Raw genomic sequence first — 25,108 nt, 5'->3', positions numbered from 1 at the left:
ACTGCAGAAAGCGCCGCTGGTAGCCCAGAGCCCCGGCCCAAACCTGCACCCTGGGCGGGGGAAGGGCCCTGCACCCCTCCCGGGGGAGAAAAAAATAAATACAGGGAAAAAAATACAAAAAAGTTTTATTGCAAACTACTACAATAATTTATTGAAGCAAACTGCATGCGGGTGAAGGAGACAGCGAGGGGAGCAGGAGCTGCAGGACGGCTGCGGCAGCGCGGGGCGTCAAACGGAGCGCGGAGGGAGCCGCACCGGTCCCTCCCGCACCGGGCAGCGGGCTGCGCTGGGAGCACAGGAGAGGAAAAGAGCCACGAGGAGCGCGCACGGGGGACACGGCGGGAGCGGGGCCGGGAGGCAGAGGAGCCACGGCTGCGCTCGCTCGGGCAGAGGGGAGCAGGCAGCCCCCTCGCCTTGTGTCACCAGGGGAGCAGGTCCCTGACCCAAAAGCTTCGAGTGCCATCCCTCCGAAAACAAACCCCCAACTCTCCATTTAGTGTTCTGTGCCGTGCTCTGCCGCTCCACAGCTCCCGGGGCACCAGGAACGGCTCCGGCCGCGGGGCCCGGGCCAGGCCGGGGACGTGCCCCGCACGGCGAGCTCGGCCTCCCCAGGCTCCCGCACAGCAGAGCCGGCGAGAAACCACCAGCGCGGGGCTGAGTGTCTCAGGGTGCTGATTCTCCCCCATTTGCAAGGGGAGGGGACCGGCTGACCACCGGAAAGCTTCCTGCTGCAAATCACAATGCTGTGATCCAAGTAAGAACCTGGATCACCTCAACTGAAGAACGTGGTTTAATTTCACACGGTAGCACCCCGGACCTGACGCGCAGGGTCCCAGGAGACGCGCGTTCAGGGACGCAGGGCCCCGTCCTTGTCCCCGGAGCAGCTCGTGGCCGGACATGTCTTCTGTGGCACTGGAGCTGTGCTGCTGCCACGGCAAGAACGCGGGGTGCCCACACCCAGGGCGTGAGACACCAGGGCGCAAACTGTTCCGCCACGAACCACCCCAGCACCAGAAGTGTTTCAACTTGCTCTGGCAGGGATCAGCGTAACAGGGGGAGGGGGCAAATCAGGACACGCAGCCCAACGCAAGCTGTGGGGCTGGGGCCACAGCTGGAGTTCCAGGCAGCACAGGGGACAGAGTGGGTGTTCAGGGTCAGTTTTCAATTGAATTCCATGATTTATTGCCATTCTCAGACCCCAGGTACCTGACTTAGCCCAGCTGCCGTGTGCCGCACACCAGCGTAGCTGACCTTGCGCTCAGACAAGATCCTTCGGCTCTGCCCCCAACCACATAAACCCAACTGAAAAAAAAACCAAGCAAATGAACAAAAAGCCCAGGTTATCCATCACCTTTTCCAAAAACACTACCAATTCAAGGCCACCGAATCTTCACACAAAGTTTCAGATAAGAGCAAAAAGATCCAAGTTTCCGTAGCCGACACATCGTATCCTATGTAAACTTTTCCAAGGGCTGTCCCAACTACACCGGCCGGCGACGCTGGAGCCGCCACGTCTCACGGACAGCAGGGCTGTTTGCGCAGAAGAGAGCAGCTCCGAGAGCATGGCCGCACTACAACCCCCCCGACGGGGCCAGGGAGAGACGCTGACAGCCCCTTAGCCCCACGTCAGCCTGTTGCCTTGGAGAAACAAGCCTGAGACAACCACATGCAGTCCCTGCTTCTGTATCTGTCTAGACCTGGAGAGGCACAGCTGGATGAGAAGCACAACATCCCCCAGCAGCAAGCAGCCCACAACTGTCCTAAGTCCCGAGAACAAGTCCCTGGCTAATGACGCTCTTCCCTGAAAGCCCGGGGGCGAAGGGGAAGAAAAAAAGAGCATTTAGTGCGAGGAGCTCACCCCAGGCTGGGAGGGAGGGAGACGGCAGCCCGCCGTCCCATCACTCACCTCATCCTCCCGCTACAACACTGCTGCAGAGGCCGCCCCGCGCACCGGCTCCTCTCCAGGGGCTCTGCCTCTACTCGGGAAGAGCTGCGAGACACATCTGACCGCAGAACCTTCACCCTGGCTGCCCCAGCCGCTGTTCGACGGCTCGACGTGCTCCCCGCAGCTCGCGAGCGCGAAGGAGCCTACTGGGAAACAGCCCGAGCCCTTTCCATCCCCACCCCCTAAGAACATAACTAAAAAATACCGACCCTTTTTAAATCAATAAATAAGGAATCTTGTTACCACAACACAAAAACGAAACATATGTTCAAAGTGCAAATTACTGTCGTCAGACTGGGATGCTCCTCCTCGCCTCTCCCACGCAGGGCTCCCACGGCCCCCGGGCCTCTCCGAGCAAACAGGATCTCCGCGCCAGGGCGTTCCCGCGCTCCCGGCCGGGCCGCGCGGCAGCGCTGGGGACGGGGCCGCGCCGCCCCACAGCTCGCCCTGCCCAGCGGCCTGAGGTGCCGACCGGGCTGCCAGCCCCGCGGAGGAAGAGTGAGACTGCAAGGACCGGAGTGCAGCGATGCATAGACGTTGGGACCAGGGGCGAGAGGGAGTCCTAAAAACTCACCCAGAGCACACCAAAGGCTTTCTAGTCTGCGAGCGGGGCCACGCCAAGGAGCCAGAAAGGCACCTGCTTTGGGGCAGAGTGAAGGGTGTCAGTAGGGCCTCCCCCTCGGAGAAATCCGCCGCTCTGTCCAGCTTGCTCTGGTAATGGCAGCACGTGCCCCTTCTACAAAGGAGCGGTGGGAGAGAGAAGTGGTTGGGAGAAAGAAGATGTGCTGTGATCCAGGCTGGGGGAGCAGACCCTTCGGTTATTTACTAGTATTGTAAGTTTTCTTTGCTCTCTTTCAGTAAGTGTTTGTTTGTTTTGTTTTTCCTTTTAAATACAGAGTCCAAACCGTCCCAGCACCCACGAGCTCCCTGCCCACTAGGGCCCAGCAGAGCCTGAATCTTCGATGAGCACCTCAGTGGCGGTGCCCAGGATCTCCGTGTTCATCACCAGCCCCTCGGGGGTCGCGCTGCTGCCGCTGCCCACAAACAGCTTCCCGTCCGCCACCAGGCTGACGCGCTCGGCCCCGCCGCAGAACGGCTTGGGCACGGCGTCGGGGCCCAGCAGCAGGCAGTCTGCCGGGGCCGCGCTGCCCAGCGCGTCGGGAAGGAGCGGGAGGCCCTGCCCGTCGGTGGGCGGCGCGATGGCCTCGGGGTTCGTGCCCAGGATGTCAGTGCTGGTGATCAGGGCGCCCGCGTTGGCCGCCAGTGCTTCAGCAATGAGCACTTCGGGGTGACTCTTGGCTTTGTGGGCCACAACGCTGTCCTTCTTCTCAAATTTCTTGCCACAAATGTTGCAGGAGAACTGGTAGAAGGAGTCTGCATCGTGTTTCTTCATGTGCCAGTTGAGGGAAGCCTTCTGTCGGCAGGTGAATCCACAGATCTCACACCTGAGAGGGGAGAACGGGGAGGTCACAACTAAGGGACACTTGTGGGGACAGGAGAAGAGCAGGGGTTCACTAAAATGGGATGGCACCACAGCTCCAGCTCTTCCAGTTTTACTGGCGTAAGTGCTCCTCACATTGCTACAGGGACACGGCCTCGGGGAGCAGGTGAGGCAAGGGGCAGCCCGAACACTCCTAGCGGTGTGCGTTTGAACAGAGCTGGGACACCACAAGCACGCTCCAGCCCTGACTCCAGAGCCGCTCTCGGTGCGGCCCAAGGGCGGGTGTCTGCGGGGTCCCCCAAAGCCGAGAGCAAGAGGCAGGCACGGGTACTCACTGCAAGGGCTTCTCGCCCGTGTGGATCATGCGGTGCACCGCCAGGTTATGAGAACTCTTGAAGGCCCGGGCACAGTACTCACAGATGTAATCCCTCTGATCTGAAAAGCAACACCAGTGGAGCATCACTCTCCCGCAGACCTGCTCCCTTCCCCAGCTCTCACATGTCACCAGTAAAGCTGCCCAAGAAGCAGCAGAACTGGAAGTGTGGGGAGGCCAGCAGGCGCGGCAAGGAGGGGCTGTCCCACAACACACCGCAGCAGCTGATCTGGAGAGTTAAGGAATTATTAAGACTCTCCTAAGAGCTACTTATCCATTCCAACCAATACTGAAGACCTCATTAATGTTTACAGATATCTAAAGGGGGAGTGTCAGGAGGATGGAGCCAGGCTCTTCTCGGTGACAACCAGGGACAGGACAAGGGGCAATGGGTTCAAACTGGAACACAGGAGGTTCCACTTGAATTTGAGAAGCAACTTGTTGGGGTGAGGGTGGCAGAGCCTGGCCCAGGCTGCCCAGGGGGTTGTGGAGTCTCCTTCTGTGCAGACATTCCAACCCGCCTGGACACCTTCCTGTGTAACCTCATCTGGGTGTTCCTGCTCCATGGGGGGATTGCACTGCATGAGCTTTCCAGGGCCCTTCAGCCCCTGACATCCTGGGATTCTCTGAAATTAGGATAAAGCTTGGCTTCATTTATTCCTTTACAGAACCCCTGAGTCATACCTGCCAGGGGGTGATTACATACTCTATAGCCTCTTTCTTTTATTTCCTTAAAAGATGGTAAACCAGAAGGAAATAATACCCTGCTGCTGCTGCAAATCTATGCCACCTGCCTTGGCTTCACTCTCCCAGAAGCTCTGGAGGCTGTTCCGTTTTTTAGCTCCTCTGCTCACTGCCCTGAGGAGTCTGTAAGCCTTTTCCCGCTCCCCGTACCTGTGTGGTGTTTGGCGTGCCGCAGGAGCTGCTTCTGCAGTCGGAAGAGTCGACCGCAGGAGGGGTGAGGACACACGTATTTCTTCTTCAGCAAGTGCTGGTACTTTATGTGATGCTATAAAGGAAGAGTGAAGAGTTGCAGACCATGAACACAAACGCCTTGGTCTCCACTGAGAGAAGGAAGCCAAACAAGAGTGGACGTCTAGCAACAGGACAAATACAGAGACACATGCGGCCACAATTGATTAAGTCTACCAGGAAGACTTAGTTAGAAAGGAGAGCTTCAGTGCTAGCGGAGGATTAGCTGCCGTTCCCTGCCCTCACACGTGCCATACAGAAGTAAAAAATCCCCACCCACCTGCAGGTAGCGCGGGTGAGCCAGGACCGTGCCGCAGCCTTCCATCTCGCAGCGCACGTACTGTATTGGGGGCTTCTTCCTGAGTCAGAGAGCACACGGGCAGAGTTGGCTGCTGCACTGCAGCCGGGGCAGCGCGACACGAGCGAGCGCGAGTGCAGCCCGGCCAGGCCAGAGCAGAGGATCTGCTGCTCCATCGCGCCCGTCCGGGCCGCGCCGACACGCGCTGCCCGCGAGCTGCCTCCCCCAGCGCTGCCCGGGGTCTGCCCAGAGCCGAGAAGCCCCAGAGACACAGAGTTCCCAGAAGCCGCTTGCAAGGCAATGCCAGGCGAGGGACCAACTCAGAAATGGGGGAGAGGGGGGCTGGTTCAGCTGGAAGAAATCACACCTATGTGGAGAAGGGGGAAGCAAAGGAGGAAGTGAAGGCATGCTGCTATTTTTTTTTGTTGTTGTTTCCCTTTAAGGCAGACTCCTATACGATGCGAGAGAGGTAGGTGGCTTTGAGACAATCGACATCTCTGTGCAGAACACGAGGGGAGCAGGTCAGAACGCACCTGAGAGAAACACTCACCTTCTCTTGGGCAGCCTTGGGCTCTTGTCGTCCTTTCTCCTCCTTCCCCTCCTGCAACAGGGTTACAGAAACAGAGCTGAAAGAGGCTTCTTTACACTGGTGGCAGGCAGACTTTTCAAAGGGCATGCTATAAAGCTGGAGCACACTACAAGAAATACTACAGAACTCTTCTGCGCTTTTAGGCTGAAGAGTAACGCTGCGCCCAGCACGTCTGCCGCTCCACAAGTCACCCACCCGCTCCCCATCGAAGCACCGATGGGTTTCTAAGGAAACGCTCCTGTGATGGCTGGGCAGGTCCCCTGAAGAAGTTGGGCAACCAGGTCTCCACGCAAACTGTCCCCGCGTTCTGCAGACCTGCCACACGGCGCAGACAGCCCCTCCAGAGCTGCGGTCCCCGTGCTCCCGGCACCCTGTGACAGGTTTCCCGCACACCGGGTGGCGCGTGCAGACCTCAGCTGCCCCGCCAGCTGCGCCCCCGCCAGCTGCGCCCCCGCCAGCTGCGCCCCCGCCAGCTGCGCCCCCGCCAGGGCCCGCGCGCGCCGCGCTCCGAACACGCTCCCGCCAGGTGTCCCAGCCGCTGCTCGCAGCCGCGCAGGCGCCCGTGAGCAGCCGGAAGCACCAGCTCCTCTGCCGCAGCCCAGTGAGGAAGGGCTGCTTTACCAAACCCTTTTTTCTTTTACACCTGCAACTGTCCAAACAACTTGCAATCTTATAGTTAAGTTTATCCATTTCCAGGCTGCACATCAGCACGCAGGATCCTGCTCTCACAGGCTTCTGCTGCAGGCGGTTCGCAAGGTATTGCCTCACTAACTGCGAGCTCTACAACAGTCAGCCTGGTGGGAGTTGGAGGCAGAGCCAGAGGCTGCAACGTTCTCGAGAAACACACGCTTTAGGTGGCTTGCTCTCATCACCCCTCCCATTTCCTAACGCACTTTATAAGCATGTCATTTTGCCAACACAGTCCAGAATTGATGCTTCACCTTATTTCCTCTGCTCTGTTAGGTAACATTTCATACCATGTGAAAAACACTCATCTGCATGACTAGGAATAATGGGATTAACGATCTAGCAGCTATTCTACAGCCCTCTGAATTAACTATAGCAGCTTATACACCTGTCAGGACAAAAAAATCTATGCTCTGTCTGAGCAGACCTATATGCTCACATGTAGAGTTCACCGTCCCAAGCCACAGCTCTGCCCCAAACGCTGTGCCTGCTTGATCGTATCGCTGCAGAGACACTTGTTGCTGGAAGCACTTCCCAGCCTGTACCGGGACGTCTTTATTGACAGCAAAACCACGCCCGTCCCACACTGAACAGACACAGCACTCGAGCCGAGGCTTCAGAAGAGGCACAGGTTTTACTGCGCACAAAAACAGCGTCTGATCCAAACAACCAGAAGCCTCAGAGAGCCATCTCTAGCAGAAAAAGAACAGCATGCCCACTCCAACGTAAACCGGCCCTGCAGCAGCTCGGGAAGGCGCGGGAAGGCCCGCGCTGCGGCCCAGCAGAGGGCGCCCGTTCGCGGCCCCTGCTCAGGGAGGCGCCGAGGCACGGAGGGCCTCGCACCCCGCGCCGTCCCAGGGCGGTTCTGACCGACGCGCAAACGCAGCTGCCTCGGCTGCCGATGAAGGTCCGGGCACAGCGAACCCAAAGGCCCTCAGTCTGCCGCCAAAGCACCAGCCGCTGAGTAGGTAGCGACAATTCGTTCTTTCTTCTCCAAAACAAGGGAGAACTCGGCTGTTTCTCCTGAGCTCTGGTACGTTAGTCCCAAACCTAAAGACAAGGCTTACGCAGTATTCCCACGCCTGCCTCCAGCACACAGCAGAAGAGATGCTGCCTCTCAGAGCAGCTTTCCAAGGCAGCCCAACCCACCTCAGACATCACAACAGACATCTGAAGTATTTCACGCCGTGTGGCCACATCCAGGTAGGCCAACTAACCACAGAACAAACTCCCCAACTTCAACTAACTGAAAAAACAACTCTTATTTTTCCTCGCGGAACACGCACAAGATCCCAGAAACCAAGATGCCGCCAGAACAACAGGTTCCGCCCTGCCGCCCTTCCGTCCCAGAGCAGCAGGGAAGCCAACAGCAACACCACGCTCTTGCACACTAGCAAGAACGCCAAACACGCGACGCACGCTGCGACGCGCAACCGCAGAGCGCTACTCACTTCCTTGGCGGTTCTTCATCTTCCCGAAACTCACTCTCTTCTTTCACTTCCACTTTAATCTCTTTCTGTTTCACTTTTTCCTCCTTTCCCTTGCTAGCTTTTCTCCTTTGCTTTGGTGCCTCCCTGCAAAGACACACAAATACAACATATTACTCCAATATTCTATCCATTGTCTGCTTTTTACAAAGATTTAAGCAAAAACTGGATTCAAGTTCAGATCTACTTATCAATTCCCATTTCTAAGCAGAAGTACGACCAAGAATTAGGGAAGAACCTGGCAGCCAGCAGGGTCCTAAAGGCTTTAGCTCGTTAGAGAAGACGAGTCCTGATAGCTGTAGGCAATATTCAGAAAATTCCGTGTCCAAGAGGAGCCATTCCACCTTGGCAGCTGTGCGCATCTGCACAGCAAACAGCACACATCCTCTGGGATGCATTAAGCTCATCCTACTAGGATATCACAGGTTTTTGGTCTAAAACCACAATAAGTACGTAATCCAACATACTTCTCCAGATGGGGCTTGTAGGTTTCATCCCTTGGATCATCTTTGAAGGGAACTTCTTCCTCGCTGATGAGCATCTCCTCGTCATCACTGCTGGGACAAACAGAGAACACAGGCCTGCAGCAGCAACAGCTGAAGCGCCACTGCAAGAGCCTCCGCGCGCGCTCCCGGGGTGGGAGACGCTGCTACTGAGCGCTCCTGCTGCGGCACGGCCGGGGAACGCTGGCGGCTAGCGCCGGCTGGGGAGCACGATGACAGCGCAGACACAGCCCCCTCCTCCTGAGCCCCAACGGCAGCAGCTGCTCCTGAAGGAACAAAGCTACCGCCTGGAATGCCCAGGTCGAATCCTACTATCCCTTTCTGCAAGATACCTCCTGACATCTGCAGTCCGTCCAGACTGAAAACGCAAAGGCTCAGGACTGAATGAAATCAAAGGTACCTATCCCACAGATCCTTTCACAGAACCATTTATTTTGAAGAAAACTCAGGCCCTTCTTCTCCCTAAATAGGAAGAAGTACCACAAATTAAGAAGTTTCCTACCTGATTCCAGCGGGAGACTGATGCTGTTCTGTGACCTCTGAAAGGAAAAGTCGCCATTAGGTTTCAGCACGTGTTGGCCGCAGCGAGCTCACGTCTCGCAGCGCCGGGGGCGCTCGTGACGCGGGGCTCCGCGCTCGGCCGGTTCCCGCGCCGGCGCTGCCCACGTACCGTACTCCAGCTGGTCCGCGTTGGGCTCCGCCTTGCAGACGAGCTGCAGGGAGCCGGTCCTGGCGCGGGAGGCGCGCGGGCCGTCGGCGTCGCGCTGGCGGGCGGCCCTGCTGCTGCGCCAGCCCCGGCCCGGCCGGCCCGTGCCCACCGGGGAGCCGCGGCCCAGGACGCTGCAGATCTCCTCTTCCTCCTTCTCTTCTTTGGGATCTGAAACACCCGTTGCAACCGCATTAAATACATCATAAACAATACAGTAAACAAATAAACAAACAATAAAAAGCATCAATCGGACTCCTCTCTGTTGCGCGACGCTGAACAGCACAACTGCCCCGTCTGCTGACGGGGACCCACAGCCCCTCAGACCCGGAGCGTGCTCCGCCAGGCCGGCAGGACACCGCCCGGCCCCACCTCTGCAAACCTTCGCTTGAAACTCTCGGCACGCTCCCTGCTGCCTGCAAGACAAACCCTAAAAACCCTCTGATAAAGACTTACGAGTACTTGCTGGCCATGATGTCCCCTAAGCACTACGAGACAGACACTCGGAAAACTCAGCAGCTGCTTTACGACAGACCAGCTTCAAAACCGAACCCCATTAAGAGTCATGTTTGGAGAACCCCCAAACGGCTATTTAATCAGGACTCTACACCTGGCAATAACCCCGAGGAACCTGAGCGAGACGTTTCTGCAAAACGCATCACAACACCACCAGCCTGAGGTCTTCACGCCCATTTACAGCTTCTACAGGTGGTTTCTTTTTGGCTGATCTCCAGATACGTTTTGGCAAGATAATGGCACTGGCTAAAATGTCTATGTGAGCAAGTTCATCCCTTAAAAACAGAAATTCCCAGGTACAGTTCATCTAAGTCTCCCCTCCATATCAGTTTAAAGCCATCACCCCTTGTCCTGTCACTACCCTTGTAAGAAGCGTGTCCCCATCTTCCCTACGAGCCTCCTTTGGGCACTGGAGGCTGCTCCAAGGTCTCCCGGAGCTTCTCCTCTCCAGCGAACACCCCAGCTGTCTCCCCTGTGCCCAGCAGAGCTGTTCCAGCCTCGGGTCATTCCTGGGGCTGCTCTGGCCCCTCTGCAGCAGCTCCGTGTGCGTCCTGTGCTGAGGACCCGGAGCTGGACCAGCGCTGCAGGGGGTCTCAGAGAGCGGGGCAGAGGGGCAGGATCCCCAAACCCACTGCCCACGCTGCGGGTGACGCAGCCCAGGACACGGGTGGTCTCTGGGCTGTGGGTGCACATTGTGGGTCATGTTGAGCTTCTCATCAGCCAGCACCCCAAGTCCTTCTCCTGGGGCTGCTCCCCGCCCCTCCCTCCCCAGGGCCGCCCCAGCCCGGGCGCAGGATCCTGCACTTGGCCCCGTTGAACCTCAGGCGGTCCACATGGCCCCACTTCTCCAGCCTGAGCAGCACAACGCGAACCCCGTGTTGAACCCGTGCCACACAGCGGGTGGGACCAGAGGCATCCTGAGCTCCCTCCCAACCTGAAATCTCCGATTTTGCATCAGGTCTTTTGAACCAAATGATCCTTTCACTTCTAGCATGTAGTTTGCTTTGCAGGTCTCATTCCCCAATCACTGATTTAACAGGGTGGGAGCAACCAACACGGAGTGAAAAAATCCCACCTGAATACAGGCTGTGAGGCACCACAATTTTGCTGCCCAACAGCAACCAAGTCCGATGTGTCCCGTGCACAAATCCCTGTTCATCAGAGCGGGGATTACGCCTTTTCTGGCCTCCTGGTTCAGCAGATCTCAAGGCGAACTCTGACTGCTTTATGGTTTTAATCCTAATTGTGAACACCCTTAGTACGTTCGCGTGTTAAACTGAACCCAAAGACACCTGAAGCCATCCTCCAGAAGCTCCCCCCTCACATGCCGCCAGCGCCAGCGCGCGCTGCTGCTCCTCAAAGAGCTCTGTTCCCCGCCAAGACCGGGCACCGCCCGACTTCTTAGCAAGAGCCGGTATTTTAGAGACTAGACTTCTGGAACTGAAACCGACTCCCTCGGAACACGCTTCTACAGAGCGCGCCACTCGCCCCGCAATTCCGCTTCGCTTCTCTCAAGTGAAGGTGTTTAATAAGCCTTTCCCGATGACTTTTCCTGTTTACTTCTTCCTCTGCTTCCGCATGCTCGTTTAACACATTCACAGCACTTCCACGCGCCCTGAATACCCACGCACCTCCAAAAAGGCCCACAGTTAAGAGAAGCATCAAGTATTTACTTTATAGTAGAACTTGTAAAGCCATATAGGGCTATTAGTTGAAAATTCTTACAATTCTAGACCCTCCCAACAGTGGACAGAGATCCCCACGCAGGGAGGAAAGTTGCGTCCGCAAAGCGCGCTGCCCCGGCCCTGCCCGCCGCTGCCGCTGCGGAAGAGCAACCCAGGAGTTCTTAACGAACTTTATGTCTCCTTCCACACCTAAAGGTCCCTTTTCCTTCGCGAGTGTGGCCTTTTGACGGATCCAGACTGCTTCTCAACAAACAAACACAAAACAAGAACCAAACTGAAACAAATAAATGAAAACAACCCCACAAACAAGCTGCAAACCGCGCAGTAAATACAGAGACAGCAACCGGCTCAGAAAGAGAAGTAGCAAAGCAGCACGTCGCACCTGCCGCCCGACCTGGCGTCCCAGGGCACCGCGCGCTTCCCACCGGAGCGGCTGCGATCGCAATTGCTCTCGAGGAGCCCCCAAACCTCTGACGCTGGGCAGCCAGGACCAGCAGCCACATCTGCGTTCGGGCGAGGAACACGGCTGTCCCTGGACAGGGACGCGGCTGCCCCGGCTCTGCACCGCTGCTGGAAGGTGCTGGAGGTGCCCAGGTCTCTCAGGTGATGACGCCAGGACCTCACAGTCATTTTTGGCCCTGCCCTGGGCACCACGCTTGGCCTGGTTGAACCCCGGCCCTGTGGCTGAACGCTGTCACCCCCTCCTCTCACAAATGTTCGCACAGAAAGCCGCACTCCTGGGTTACCAAGGTTTGGCTCATGGCACAAAGCAGCAAGAGAAACAAGACAGAGGGAATAAACATTGCTACTACAGACAATCGGGCTCTGCTCTTCCAACAAAAATAAGTGCTGCTTGAACCTCTTGAGACTGGAACACAGGAAAGTTTTAACTTAGAAAGGCTGCAGTCATTCCTGAATTTAAAACTCCGTGAACTTGCCAACACCACCAGCTCTGGCTAGCCACCGTTTCTCTGGAAGGTTCCTGTCCTCCCACAAGACACACGACAAGTGGATTATCAGCCAGCATCCTGCTGTTTCACTGCAAGTGTCAGCAGTGGCGACGGACACCAGGTCATCACCAGGACTCCGGGTCCGGAAGGACAAAACACGGGCACAACAGCTACCGAGGTACCTCAGTACGACGCGACAAGAGGCGCCGAGCACTTGCTTTTCCAGTCAGGGGCTGCAAACGGGTCCCACAGCCGGCACCGCTGCCCTCGGCCCGAGCCGCGTCCCACGGCAGGGGCAACGGAGGCTGTAACTTGGGGACACCCCCCGGGACACCCCCCGGGGACACCCCCGCGACCCTGCAGCGCCAGCACTCGGCAGCGGCCCCTCGCCCCGCGGCTCCGCCGTGCGTGCGGGAGCCGCTCCGGAGATGGAAAACCCGCTCTCTGAACTCCTTCCAATCCTTTTGGAGTTTCGGCTCACGGGGCTCCTCCTACATTGAACTCGCCCTTAAGCTACCTAATGACAAACAGCTTTCAGTCTGAGGAACTTTCACCATTCTGCTAATTCTTCCCCAACAGCCTTTAAACCGAACAGTGTCTGAGGCAGAAACACTTACAGATCTCAGTGATGGTGCCCAAGAAGTACCAAACATCCTTTAAATCTTAAAGAAAACACCCGTCACTCGGAGAAGGGACAAGACAAGGAAGGCTGGGAGGAAAGGACTACAATGTTGTGCTATTTTAGTTGTTTAGACAGCCAGAAGACACTGAGCACCGCCCACCCTGCACAGCACGCCAGCCAGCACAGGTTCCCATCTCACTGTGCAGCAGAAACGTGTTCCCATTCGCACTAGTTCTGTCCCAGGAGCACAGCACGCAGGGTTACTGAACCAGCGAAAGCTTCTCTATGTCAGAACCTGTATCGTATTTTTCTACATATACCAGCTTTGCCACAAACTGAAGCGAAAGGGATAAATACCCAGGTTTGCCCACTGTTTCCCAGACCAGGAGATAAACTCACCCTCGCGGTTCTCGGTTCCTCCCTACACCATAAATCCACTTTGCAGGCAGGATCTGCACATGAAGACAGCGACTGGCACCTGCTCGCGCTTTGGCTCTCGCTTCACCCGCAGACACGTCGCTCTCCAGGCCCGCGCCGTTCTCCTTACTCGAGAGAGTCCAGGCACGGCGCGCTCGCTGCCGCTTTTCTGCATCACTGGAGGCAGCAAGCGTGAAGAGCGACAAGGGCCGAGCAGCGCACCCGAGCACCGAGGGAACACAGCAATTACTCACTGCACAAAGCAGAGGGAAGGCCCGAAGCAGCAGCAGTTCCCTCATCACAGGACCTGCAGATCGCACTCTGCTCGCTGCTCTCCTGCCCTGATCCCTGGGAACTCGCAGGCGCAGTGGCCACACGCTGCTGCACGTGTTGGGAAAGAGAAGCAGGTTTAGGTTTCCAGAGCGCGGACCCAGCCGCCGTCCCTGCCGAGGGGTGCGCGGAGGCTTCCCCAGCGCAGGTGTCGTCCTGCGAGGCAGCAGCTGCCGGGGGTCCCACCGGGGCACAACCCGGCCCTTTGGCATCGCTGTGCGCCGTCCTGCCGCACCGCAGCCGAAACCCGCCCGGGTGCTCGGACCCGGGAGCTGTTCGCTGCTCCACGCCTGCTTGCACCAGCTGCACTTGTTCCACGTCCACGTTTTTATTCACCTGCCCACCTCCAGCCGGCAGCTCACTGCAATAACAGGTTCTTCTCTTTCTGACATACAACAGCAACAAACGCCCATGCCCCTTTATCCTCCATGCACAGAAAAACGAGACTTTCAACTGCTAAGAACCAGCAGTTTGTTGATTGCTAACAAGATGTTTCCTAAACTTTGATTTATAAAGCATTTGCAAGTATCTTACTAACCCTGCAAAGCAGACACTTTCAGAAAATATCCATGTAAGGAAAAATAAACTACAAGTTAACTTACAAAACTATTATGAAAATAAATGCACCACAACATATATGCGTCTCAGACTGCAACTTAGATTTAATGTAAAAGAGACAAGGCAGTAAACATATAACCTTATAATGGAACAGGCAAAACTGAAACTTGAGAAAAAAATCCTAGTGTAAACCTCTGTCCAAATGGCTCCCCACCCTGAAGAGCTGTGAAGTAAGCATGAAGCTTTACGAATACAAATAACGAGGTATAAAGCGAATTATTTATGCTACAGAACTGTTTTGTACGACCACAGCCCTAAAGTTTTCCACATTTTTAATCTGTGGAGCCTCACGGTTTCCCCATGGGTTCACAGCGGGCTGCCACGGAGCAGACGCGTGCTGCCAGCCCTGGGGAGCCGGCACGGGGCTCCCCGGCGCCCGCAGGCTGGGAGAGCGGCGCCGAGCGCGCACAGACCGCGGAGACGCCGCACGGCAGCGCCGAGACGCCTCTGAGCGCCTAACGCGGGTATCCCACCCGGCCCCTGCCCATCGCGCGGCTCCTGCGGCCGCGTGCCGGAGGAACACACGAGTCCTGCTGGCATCACCCGCGGCGCAAAATCCTCCGCTTTGAGACCGGGCTCCCGAGGAGGTGGCTCCACGCACACGGCACCACGTCGCCGTCGATCCCAGCTTTAAACACAGGCTTCACGCGGCCCCGTTTCACCTCTCCAACAAACTCTTCTGCTGCACTGCTGTGTACCTACGGGCACTTCAGGTATTACATCAGATCTCGTTCTCATTGTCACAAAAAAGGATCAATACCAGTGTAAAGTTGCAAGACGAAAACAGGCAAACAAAAATAACTTGCACAAACAAGGGTCCGCACGGAGCACATTTCAGCCGCGTGACACAGAAGAGCAACATTAGAGACCGGGATTCAGTAACGCGAGTGCTCATCCACGGCACATCGTGCTGGTGCAAACGCTTCCAACCGCGCCCTCCCCGGAGTCACCTCCTTGCAGCTCGGCTCAAGACCTGGGAGAGCAGGCGCCGAGCGGGACCGGCGCACGAGCCAGCAGCGCGCTGCCCGCGGCGGCTGACGGGAAGACGCCATCCGGACCCGCCAGGAGGCTCCTCAGCAGCAGGGGCACAACCTCACCAGAGGCCAGAAACTGCTTTGGGTGCAACATGAAACGGGAGCAGCCGGTTTTGTTTGACTGCTGACCTGACTTCAGGAGTCACAGTAAGCACCGAGTCTTCAGTTCACTGATGGAAGGACATGAAGCGTATTCACTAAATCTATATTCCAGTAACTAAAATTATTCTGGTCTAACTAAAATGAAAATTATTTCCACAAGAGCATACAGCATCGTGGCAAGTCAAACGTGAATTATACTACATAGTCTGGCTCTAGCTATATTAATTCATTTATAAGCTGAGATTAAATGTTCTACTTACGTAACTAATATTTCTACAGAAACACATTAGGGAAATACTGCAATTGCATGACTAAGCAGACGAGATAGGAAATGCCATCAGTACCGCGGACTGTGCAGCTGCCGCGGTGATTCTGACACAGCGCACACCTCGGGCTCCATCCCCCGCCAGCCCTGCACGGCCAGACCTTCGCGCCGGCTGCCGAGCGCGACCCCGCGGCACCGCACGGGAGCGCGAAACGCGGCCAGACGCTCCTCCTGGCCTGGCACCTCTCACGGCCGCAGCGCAAACCCGCCCGTGACCGCCTCCCAGCCTCCTCCACCAACAGCAACACCGGGGATTTTACTTCAAAATAGAATCTCAAACATAAAGCAACAAAACTCACTGAACAAACGTGGGTGCAGCACGTTTTTCGCCTGCCTGGCAGACACGCGGCCGCGTCGCAGGAACACGCCGCTCCGCGGGCCGCTCGCCCTGCGCACAGAGTAACAGCTACGGCCGAGCTCACGAAAACTCCGTGTTCTGAACGGCATTGGGTATTTCACAGCAAAGGATAGTAGTATAATGCAAATCGCCACGCAGAATTAAATTCTACGTCAGAACCAATGCCAGTCAACGCCCGCACTAAGAACCACTCAGCAGACTTACTGGATTTCTTCCTCAGCCCAGCTCCACGCCGAATGGCGTTTCACCTTCCAGGATCAGGGAGGACGCCCGGCTACCGAAACCCTGCGGTGCCAGGAAAGCCGCAGCTCGCCAGCCCCCGACGAGGCGACTTCACACGCTTTATGCTGACGGCCAAAGGGAGGGGCGGCAGGGAAGGGCCCCTCCTGTGCGACCCACGACACTTTATTCAGCCTGTCTCTGTGTCCTCCCCAACACGCGCAAGTGCGCGGCCAGGGCGGCACCAGTTCTCACCGCCAGTTTTCGTGTAGATGTTCACGCCATCCGTTTTGGTTGCAGGTCTAATCACAAGAAAGAGCCCAAAAAATTTAATAAATACTTTTTCCGCTCTCGCATTCAAGGACAGTTGAACCTCGCAGAGCCCGAAGTTAAAGTCTAAAGCAGCTAGAGCGCAGAGAGTCATCCAATCCGGGAAAGTTCAGAGTGACCTTTGCTGTTTCCATGCACATCCCAATAAAGTGCGGTAAAAACGGGACTATTCTGCCCGTTTTCCACCACTACCACATCAACATTTCTGCTTAAGGGTGTCCAAAATACTGAGAATCACCACTAAAACACGAGCTTAACACTATACGTCTATTAAGTGACAATGTCGTGCCTTTTCACTTATTTCAGCAGCTTTGCTTTGACCTCAAAGGCTGAAGCTCCCACAACACTCCGCCGACCCTTCACGCAGCAAGAGGCGAGCGCACACAGCGGGGTCGGTGATAAAACACGCACTGGTTAACGCTGCTTCGGTCTGCACAAACACACCTTGCCAGGCAGAACTGTGATGGATTGCAACACACGGATGGAATAAAGCTATAGACCTGTAGAAACGAAGTTACAGAATTACAAGGATAAAGGCAGCCTTTAAGACACAAACACCTGCACACAAGAACAGCTCCAGCAGAAAGGAGGGTTCGTTTGCACAGCTGTATGACCTTTCCTCACCATCTCACTCTGTGACAGTCCACTAGAGCCAGACCAAAACCTCCACGACACAAAGCCTTTCACCCGGAACCCTTTCAAAAGTCAGCACCGCGTGAGGAGCAGAGCCTTTTAACTTTTTTTGCGCAAGAAGCTGTTCGATGGATGCACAGAGCTCACAGAGTTCACAGGGGAAGAACAGACGTTCTGCTCCTGGTCACAGCTCTCTGCAGCTGGGGCTTTCTTGATTACACCCATTGAGCTACTCTCTCCTTCCAAACTTTTATCTTTCCTCTCTGAAGACATAAGCATAAAAAAAGAAATAAATCACCATCTACTAAAGCTAGAAAAGGACAAGAGGAAATATTTGAATACTCTTTATTCCACATATCTTCCCCCTGCCTCTTAAGGACCCACGCCTGCTGCCACAGGCACAGCACAGACGCGAGCCCAGCCAGGCGGGACCAGCAAACAGGAGCTGTCACCCTGTGGTTTCGCCTCCACTTCTGACAGCAAAGCACAGCCCTAGCGGCTACTGGGAAGAATAAGTCTTTGCACGTGCAAACATCAGCAGCAGCTTATCAAACTTCCACAGTGTTGAGAGAGACCTTGGAAGGAAGCCGCATGTCATCAAGCAACAGAACGTTCTTTGAAAGGAAGATCCAACAGATGCTTGGCTGCCTTTGTGGGAAAGCCCTGACTTTCTGGATGGAATATAACAGTAGGAGCGAGTAACGGAGCTCTTACCTTTACCAGCCGCTTTATCTGTGCACCTGAAAAAAACACAAAGGGCAAGCATAAGAGACAGCTTCTATGGTTTAGCGGCAGAAGCGAGAAACTGAATGATGTAGAGAATAAGCCCTGATTCCCAGCTGTGGACAGACCCATTGCCTTGTTCATAAACCACTGGTTTCAACCCCTTAAAACAACATGGATTATTCGATCTGGAGAAAGCTTACACGAACTATAACAACACATGAGGCAAAGCCTGGTCTCAGAGGGACGCTGCCGTTAGACCAAGGCAGACCAGCTCCGGTACCGAGCGCCCAAGCACACGGGTGCACGCGGCCGGACTCCCGCTCCCAGATCCGCAGCAGCGAGACGCAGCCAGGGCCAGCCCGGCCGCCCCCCCCACCCGGACCCGGCACCGGAGCCAACGCGGGCCGGGAAAGGCAGCAGCGGCGCCGGGACGCTGCCCGGGCGGCTCCCACAGGCGCGCTGGTTCTGCTCCCAGCCCGCGGGCTGCACGGCCGGGGCCGCTGCCTTCCCGGGCAGAGACCGGCCGGGCCCCCGCTCGGCCCGGAACAAAGAGGCGGAGGCGCGGGGCGCCCCGCGGCGGGAGGCGGCCCCGGGGCGCAGGCGCCGCTCCAGCGGGACGCGAAGAGGCCGCCCGGCCGGGGCCCCCGCCAGCCCCGCCCCGGCCCCGCGGAGCACTCACCCGGACCGGGGAGCCCTCTTGGCAGCGGGCGGCGTCTCGGCGGCGGGCTGCTCGGCGGCGGGCCTGGCCCCGGGGCTGCTCCGCCGGCGGCGGGGATACTCAGCTTTACGGCGACGGGAGGCGGCGGCAGCAGCAGCGGCGGCGGCGGCTCCCGCTGCGGCCGAGACGGCGGCGGCCGCGGCCCGGCCCCGCTCCCGGCCGCCCCTCAGCACCCGGCTACCGCCGGACTCCTCCCCCTGCTCGGCGGCGGGCAGCGGCGGACGGCGGCGGCCCGAGGACGGCGGCCTTTCTGCCACTGCGGGCGGGCCCTGGGCGGGCGGCTGCTCCTCGGCGCCCCCCGGCTGCTCCGTGCCCGCCGGCATCAGGGCAGCGAGCGGCGGGGCCGCGGCCGCTGCGCGCTCCTCCCTCCGGCCCGCCAAACCTCCCCCGCCCACCTCAGCCGCGGCCAATCACCGCCCACCCCCACGTGCACCAGCCAATCCGCGAGCGTGGGGAAAGTGACGGTTCCGCCCCAAGCCCCGCCTCCCCAGCCCGAGGCCCTCCCGCCTTTCTCCGCCGCTCGCGCGCCGCCCGGCCAATGAGCGGCCCGGCTACGCCGGGGCCCGTCCCCCGCTGCCGCGCGGCCAACCGACGGGACGCTCCCCGCGCGCCCCGCGCGTGCGCCACGCCGCGCAGGCGCCGCTGGGGCCGCCGCGCTCGCGCTCCCGCTCCCGCTCCCCCCCCGGCCGGCCCCGCCGCGGCGCCCGCCTGAGCGCGGCCCCTTCGGCCGCCGCCCGGCCCGCCCGTCCGCCGCGCGGCCCGCGGCACCGCCGAGCTCCCTACCGCCGCCGCTGCCCGCGCCCCTCCGGCTGCCCCCGAGTCCCGTCGCCCTGCGGGCGCGGCCTGGCAGGGGAAGCCGCTCGCCTCTCGCCCCGCGCGGCCGCTCCCTGCCGCGGCGTGCGGCGCCGCTCGCGGTCCCGGCGGCGGTCCCGGCGGCCCCGGCGGCAGCCCCGGCTTTGGGCTGTCGCTTCGCCTTTAAGAAAAAAAAAAAACGCCCCGTCGGGCGGCGGGTGAAAGTCGGTGACAAAATGGCGGCCGGCGCAAAAGGGGCGGGGCTTGCCTTGGGCGCCCCGCCCACTTCCGCCCGGCCGCTGCGCATGCGCGCTGCCTGCCGGGAGCTGTAGTTCCGCGGGCGGCGGGACGGGGCTGCCGCGGGGCACGCCGGGAGCGGCGGCCGGGTCGGGCCTGCGGGGTCCCGGTGGCCGCGGAGCCGCCCCGCGCAGCCCCGCGGTGTCTCCGCAAGCACAGCTCCGCGGTGCCTCACCCGCGCGCCAGCACCGTGTGTGAGAGCCCAGGTCCGGCAGCCCCGGGTGCCGGAGGTGCCGCCTGGAGCCGCTTTGTGCGGCGGGCCCGCGCCCCGGGCAGCACGGCGCGCCAGACCCGGCCGGGTCCCCGCGGCACCGGCCGGACGCTCCGGCGCTCACTCGGCCCCTTGGGGAGCCGGGGAGCCCCGGCGCTGTGCCCGTGACTGCCCCGCCGCGCCGGCCGCGGGCCGAGGCCTGCCGGGGTCGCTGCGGGGATGGGGGATGTCGCCGTGGATCTCCTGCAGAGGAGGGTTTGGCTGATCCTGCTTACCACGTCAGACCACTGCAGCCTGGCGGCATCAGGGAGTCCGTCTTTCCCGCAGCTCCGGAACAGACTGGCTAAACCCGCGGGATTTTATTCAGTTCCATTCCAGGAGTGAACAGGGAGTCCCACTGACGGGTGTCTGGATCAAAAGCCCTCCCGCAGTGGCGGTGCCCAGCCCCTGTGTTCTGTCTTGCACAGGCTGGTCCGGACAGACAGACAGACACACTCTGCCCCTTCTGCGGCACAGGACACAGGGAGAAGCCCCGTCCTCGCCGAGGTGTGGGCGGTCAGGCCCTGAGCCGGCATGCGGGAGCACGGCACTCGGGGCGGCAATGGTGCTGGGGAGCGCTCTGCACCCCGAACCCAGCGCCGCAACACCGGGAGTCCCTGGGCCACAGGGGTCACCAGTTGGCAGCTGGGTCGAAGTGACACAACGGGATTAACTGTTAGGGGAAAGGGAGCTGGGGGTCCTGGGGCCAGCAGGGTGACCATGAGCCAGCACTGGGCCCTTGTGGCCAGGAAGCCAATGGTACCTGGGGTGGGTTAGAAGGGGGTGGTCAGTAGGTCAGAGAGGTTCTCCTGCCCCTCTGCTCTGCCCTGGGGAGACCACACCTGGAATATTGTGTCCAATTGTGGCCCCTCAGTTCCAGCAGGACAGGGAACTGCTGGAGAGAGTCCAGCGCAGCCACCAAGATGCTGAAGGGAGTGGAGCATCTCCCGTGTGAGGAAAGGCTGAGGGAGCTGGGGCTCTGGAGCTGGACAAGAGGACACTGAGGGGGGACTCATTCCTGGGGATCAATATGGAAAGGGGGAGTGTCAGGAGGATGCAGCCAGGCTCTTCTGGTGACAACCAGTGACAGGACAAGGGGCAATGGGTGCAAACTGGAACACAGGAGGTTCCACTTAAATTTGAGAAGCAACTTGTTGGGGTGAGGGTGGCAGAGCCTGGCCCAGGCTGCCCAGGGGGTTGTGGAGTCTCCTTCTGTGCAGACATTCCAACCCGCCTGGACACCTTCCTGTGCAACCTCATCTGGGTGTTCCTGCTCCATGGGGGATTGCACTGGGTGAGCTTTCCAGGGCCCTTCAACCCCTGACACTCTGGGATTCTGTAACCGTTACCTGGAAATGCAAGTTGAGGCTCCAAGACCATCCTCTTGGAAGGCAAGGCTGTTGGAGGTCCCGCTGCAGGTCCTGTGGCTGCTGCCATCACAGCGGCATTAATGCGTTTCCACCCGGCACAGGGACAGCATCCCTCGTCACGCGGCCAGTGGCCCTGGGAGGGCCAGGGTCTGCCAGACGTGAGCTCTGGCTTCCGGACGAGATGCCCATGGAACTTGGATGTTGTTATGAGTCAGGAGCTCCCTGGACAACGTGCTGCCCAGTTCCTTCCCTTTCCAGCCCCAACCCAGCATTGCCACCAGCTCCCCTTGCCCAGCCTCTGCCGCCGCGTTCTGCCCGCCGCCCGTTACGCGTGGCGCGACTGCACAGCCACAAAGGGAAACCCCGAGCGACAAACCCGGCCCTGGGGGAGGCGGCGCTGGGGAGCGGAACCGAAAGTCTGCGCAGCGCAGCCCGGCAGCTGACGGCTCCGGGACCCCGTCGGGCGCGATGGAGGATTTGGGTAAGCTGGGCCTTACAGAGCCAGTCCCGCACCCAGGCCTGGCACGGGGTCGTGCCTTCGGTGGGTTGGGGAGGTTGCTGCGGAGGGGAGCAGCGATGGAGCTGCATTTCCTGCCCTGCCTGCCCCATCCCAGGGACACACGGGGCCCAAGCGAGTGCTTGGCCAAAAATGGAGAGCGCTCACGGGCAGGAAATGGGCCGCGGCAGGGCCGAGCGGCCCGCGGGGCAGCGCCACGTCCCGAGGGGCAGCGGTGGGGCCGGGGGCAGCTGCGCTGGGGTCCTCCCCGCGTCCTGAACCGAGGGCAGCGAGGTGCCGAGGGACGGCCAGGGTGCTGCAGGACAAACGCTTTGCCCTCCCGTGGGAAGCGCTGCTCTGGGTGTGCAGGAAGCACCACGGTTTAGCCCTCCCGTGCCAGGGCTCGTGCTGGGTTTAATTTACGGGCTGGTGGATGCTTTTTCATGAGCCGGAGCTGGTGTGCGAGGGAAGCAGGACCCTGCTGCCAGGGTCCCCATGCTCAGGAGGGCTGTGTGGTGCAGTGGCCTGTCCCGTGTTGGGGACGTGGCTCTGGGGAGCGTGCTCAGGGCCGCGCAGCCCCTCGGGGCCCTGGCCCGTGCCTGGCGGGAGCCGCTGTGACGCTTTTGGGGGGCGCCCAGGCAGGGAGGACAGCCCGTGGCTGCAGTCCTGAGCCGGGTCTCTCCATGCAGATGCTTTGCTGGCAGAACTGGAGCAGAGCTCTTGTCTAGATGCCAAGGACGGCGAGTGGCAGGTGCCGAGTGCCTGCAACCCGGAGCCAGGCACAGCCGGGCCCCCAGGCCCCCCCGGCCGTGAGCCGCTCGCTTCGGTGGCCCTGAAGGTAACGCGGGGGGCCGAGAGCCTGCTCAGCTCGGGGCAGGGCGGTGGTGCTGGGCGGTGCAGGGTGCCGGGGGATCCGGCTGGCTCTGCTGCAGGGGCTTGTCCTTCCAGGTGCAGCCGCCAGCTCGTGCTCAGCGTCCGGGACAGGCTTTGACGACACTGTACAGGTAAAACGTGACCAGAGCCATCCTGGGCTGCCCTTTACCTCACTTAGACGTGTCCTGCAGGGTCACCCGGCCTCCTGTGTGTCCCCCAGAGAAAAGGTCCTTCTGCGAGCTGGGGTGGGAGTTGCATCGCGGCAGCGCTGCTGGGTGAGGGCTGGGCTGCCAGCAGCCCCGTCCCCGGGGCGGGCCCTGTCCCCTGCTGGGGCCTGTGGGGAAAGGGCGCGCCTTGCAGGGGGGGTCGCAGTCCCAGGCACCTTCAGCCTCGAAGCCGCAGCATTCCCGCTCACCCCCGCTCAGCAGCCCTGTGCCGGCCCCGCAGCCGCCGCTCCCCTCGCCCCCACCCAGGGCAGCCGCCCGGCAGCTGGACGAGCTCCTGGCCGACCTGGGACACATGCAGAGCCAGGTGAGCCCCGTCCGGGGGGCAGGCGGGTCCTGGTTCTCACCCCGTCCTCACCGTCCTCCTTCCCGCAGCTGGCGACCGCGGGGCAGGGGGCCGGGGGGGCAGCAGAGCCCGAGCCCTCGCTGGACAAGATGCTGGGCAGCCTCACCCAGGACCTGCAGGAGCTGGGCATCTCCGCTGCCCCCGCGGGCGTCTGCGCCGCCTGCCGCAAGCCCGTCGCTGGCAAGGTGAGCCCTGGGCGAGCCCCCGCCCCTCCCTGCCGGTGCCCCGGCTCACGGCTTCCCTGTCCTCGCAGGTTCTCACGGCCCTGGGCACAACCTGGCACCCCGAGCACTTCACCTGCGCCCGCTGCGGGCAGGAGCTGGGCGGCCGGCCCTTCTTCGAGCGCGGCGGGCGGGCGTACTGCGAGGAGGACTATCACGGAGCCTTCTCCCCGCTCTGCGCCTACTGCGCCAGCCCCATCCGCGAGGTACAGCCCCCGCCCCCCCACGCCGGCCCCCGCCGCCGCGGCCACCTCACCGCACCTCTTCCTGCAGAAAGTCCTCACGGCCCTGGACCAGACCTGGCACCCCGAGCACTTCTTCTGTGCCCACTGTGGGAAGGTGTTTGGAGATGACGGTAAGTCCAGAGGGCAGGTGTGGGGGTCCTGCCCCAGCCCGGGTACCCCCGCACCCATTGCCGAGGTTGTCCCATTGTCCCACACCCCCCCAGGTTTTCCCTGGGCAGCCCCTGGCCGGGCCCCGCTGCCCCCACCGCAGCCCCCTGGGGGTGCCCGTCTTAACGCTGTCCCCGCAGGTTTCCACGAGCGCGGCGGGAAGCCGTACTGCCGCCAGGACTTCCTGGCCATGTTTGCCCCAAAATGCCAGGGCTGTGAGCGCGCGGTGACGGACAATTACCTGTCAGCGCTGCAGGGCGTCTGGCACCCCGAGTGCTTCGTGTGCACGGTGAGTGCGGCCGGCTGGCGGGGACGCGGGGTGAGCGCGTCCCGAGGCCGAGCCAACCTCCCCGTCGTCTCCCCAGGAGTGCCTGAGCGGTTTTGACAGCGGCTCCTTCTTCGAGCTGGAGGGTCGTCCGTACTGCGAGCTGCACTTCCACCAGCGGCAGGGCAGCATCTGCCACGGCTGTAGCCACCCCGTCACCGGCCGCTGCGTCACGGCTGCCGGGCGCAGGTACCACCCCGAGCACTTCGTCTGTTCCTACTGCCTGGGCCAGCTGCAGAAAGGCACCTTCCGCGAGCGCGGCGACAAGATGTACTGCCGGGCCTGCCACGACAAGCTGTTCCTCTGACCGCCAGCCCCCGGCTCGGGCCGGCTCCGCCGCCGTCCCCGTCGGGCCAGGCCTCCTCCCTGCTAAGCCAAACATCCCGTGTCGTCCCGCCAGCCGTGTCCCTGGTGTCGGTCCTTCACAGCCCAGCATCCCCAGCAGTGTTTCTGCCAAGCCAGACCCCGTCCTCGTCCCCCTCCGCTCAGCTGTTCCTGGCATTGTCCCCTTCATCTGAAGCAATAAAACACCTGGCCCTGCCTCTGCTCCACCAGCAAACTGCTTCCAAAAAGGCATTTCCACAGATGTACAGGATTTCTTTGACACACAGGTGAAAGCAAAGGGAGCCAAGCTGGTCCAGCCTGGCTCCGCATTCCCCGGGAGGGACGAGCTCAGCGCAGCCCAGCCCCTCCGGGGGGCTGCCCTGGCTCCGGGGGGCTGCCCTGGCTCCGGGGGGCTGCCCTGGCAGGGGTTTAGGGACACTCAGCACTAGAGAAATTACGGTATTTCTTCACCCGTGCAAAGTCCACCCGCCAGCAGGACACCCCATGCCTGGGGAAGCGGGGGCTCCAGCCGGCTCTGAGCAGCCCCAAGCGCCCAGCAAAAGGGGCACAGTACAGAACCTCCCGCTTTTTACTTTTCCTGCAATCTTTTGCTA

The 25,108-nt window shown here is 60.1% G+C and overlaps 2 protein-coding genes across 4 annotated transcripts; one reads left to right on the top strand and one right to left on the bottom strand.

The window, feature by feature from the left end:
* Window positions 1–108: 108 nt before the first annotated feature.
* On the bottom strand, window positions 109–20,326 carry ZFP91 (ZFP91 zinc finger protein, atypical E3 ubiquitin ligase). 2 transcript variants are annotated; one of them, XM_065065793.1, is made up of 11 exons: window positions 20,160–20,326; window positions 17,855–17,880; window positions 8,966–9,172; window positions 8,798–8,834; window positions 8,260–8,346; window positions 7,757–7,879; window positions 5,580–5,630; window positions 5,012–5,090; window positions 4,654–4,768; window positions 3,722–3,821; window positions 109–3,390 (listed from the first exon to the last, which is right to left on the bottom strand). In XM_065065793.1, the coding sequence occupies exons 1-11, from the start codon at window positions 20,186–20,188 to the stop codon at window positions 2,880–2,882; spliced, it is 1,365 nt and encodes a 454-aa protein (XP_064921865.1). In that variant the 5' UTR covers window positions 20,189–20,326; the 3' UTR covers window positions 109–2,879. The 2 variants fall into 2 exon arrangements, with proteins under 2 accessions (XP_064921865.1, XP_064921864.1); XM_065065792.1 differs by lacking the exon at window positions 20,160–20,326 and adding an exon at window positions 18,546–19,511.
* Window positions 20,327–20,873: 547 nt separating this feature from the next.
* LPXN (leupaxin) lies at window positions 20,874–24,710 on the top strand. 2 transcript variants are annotated; one of them, XM_065065795.1, is made up of 9 exons: window positions 20,874–21,774; window positions 22,479–22,627; window positions 22,738–22,793; window positions 23,091–23,193; window positions 23,262–23,417; window positions 23,486–23,659; window positions 23,727–23,808; window positions 23,986–24,134; window positions 24,211–24,710. In XM_065065795.1, exons 1-9 carry the CDS (start codon window positions 21,762–21,764, stop codon window positions 24,475–24,477), a joined length of 1,149 nt encoding a protein of 382 aa, XP_064921867.1. In that variant the 5' UTR covers window positions 20,874–21,761; the 3' UTR covers window positions 24,478–24,710. The 2 variants fall into 2 exon arrangements, with proteins under 2 accessions (XP_064921867.1, XP_064921866.1); XM_065065794.1 differs by having other exon boundaries at window positions 23,088–23,193.
* The last annotated feature ends 398 nt before the right edge of the window (window positions 24,711–25,108 follow it).

The sequence above is a fragment of the Columba livia genome, chromosome 5 (genome assembly GCF_036013475.1).
Source record: "Columba livia isolate bColLiv1 breed racing homer chromosome 5, bColLiv1.pat.W.v2, whole genome shotgun sequence".
Taxonomy (NCBI): Eukaryota; Metazoa; Chordata; class Aves; order Columbiformes; family Columbidae; genus Columba; species Columba livia.
Note: the sequence above shows the minus strand (reverse complement) of the source record. Positions and strands in the feature narration are given on the sequence as shown.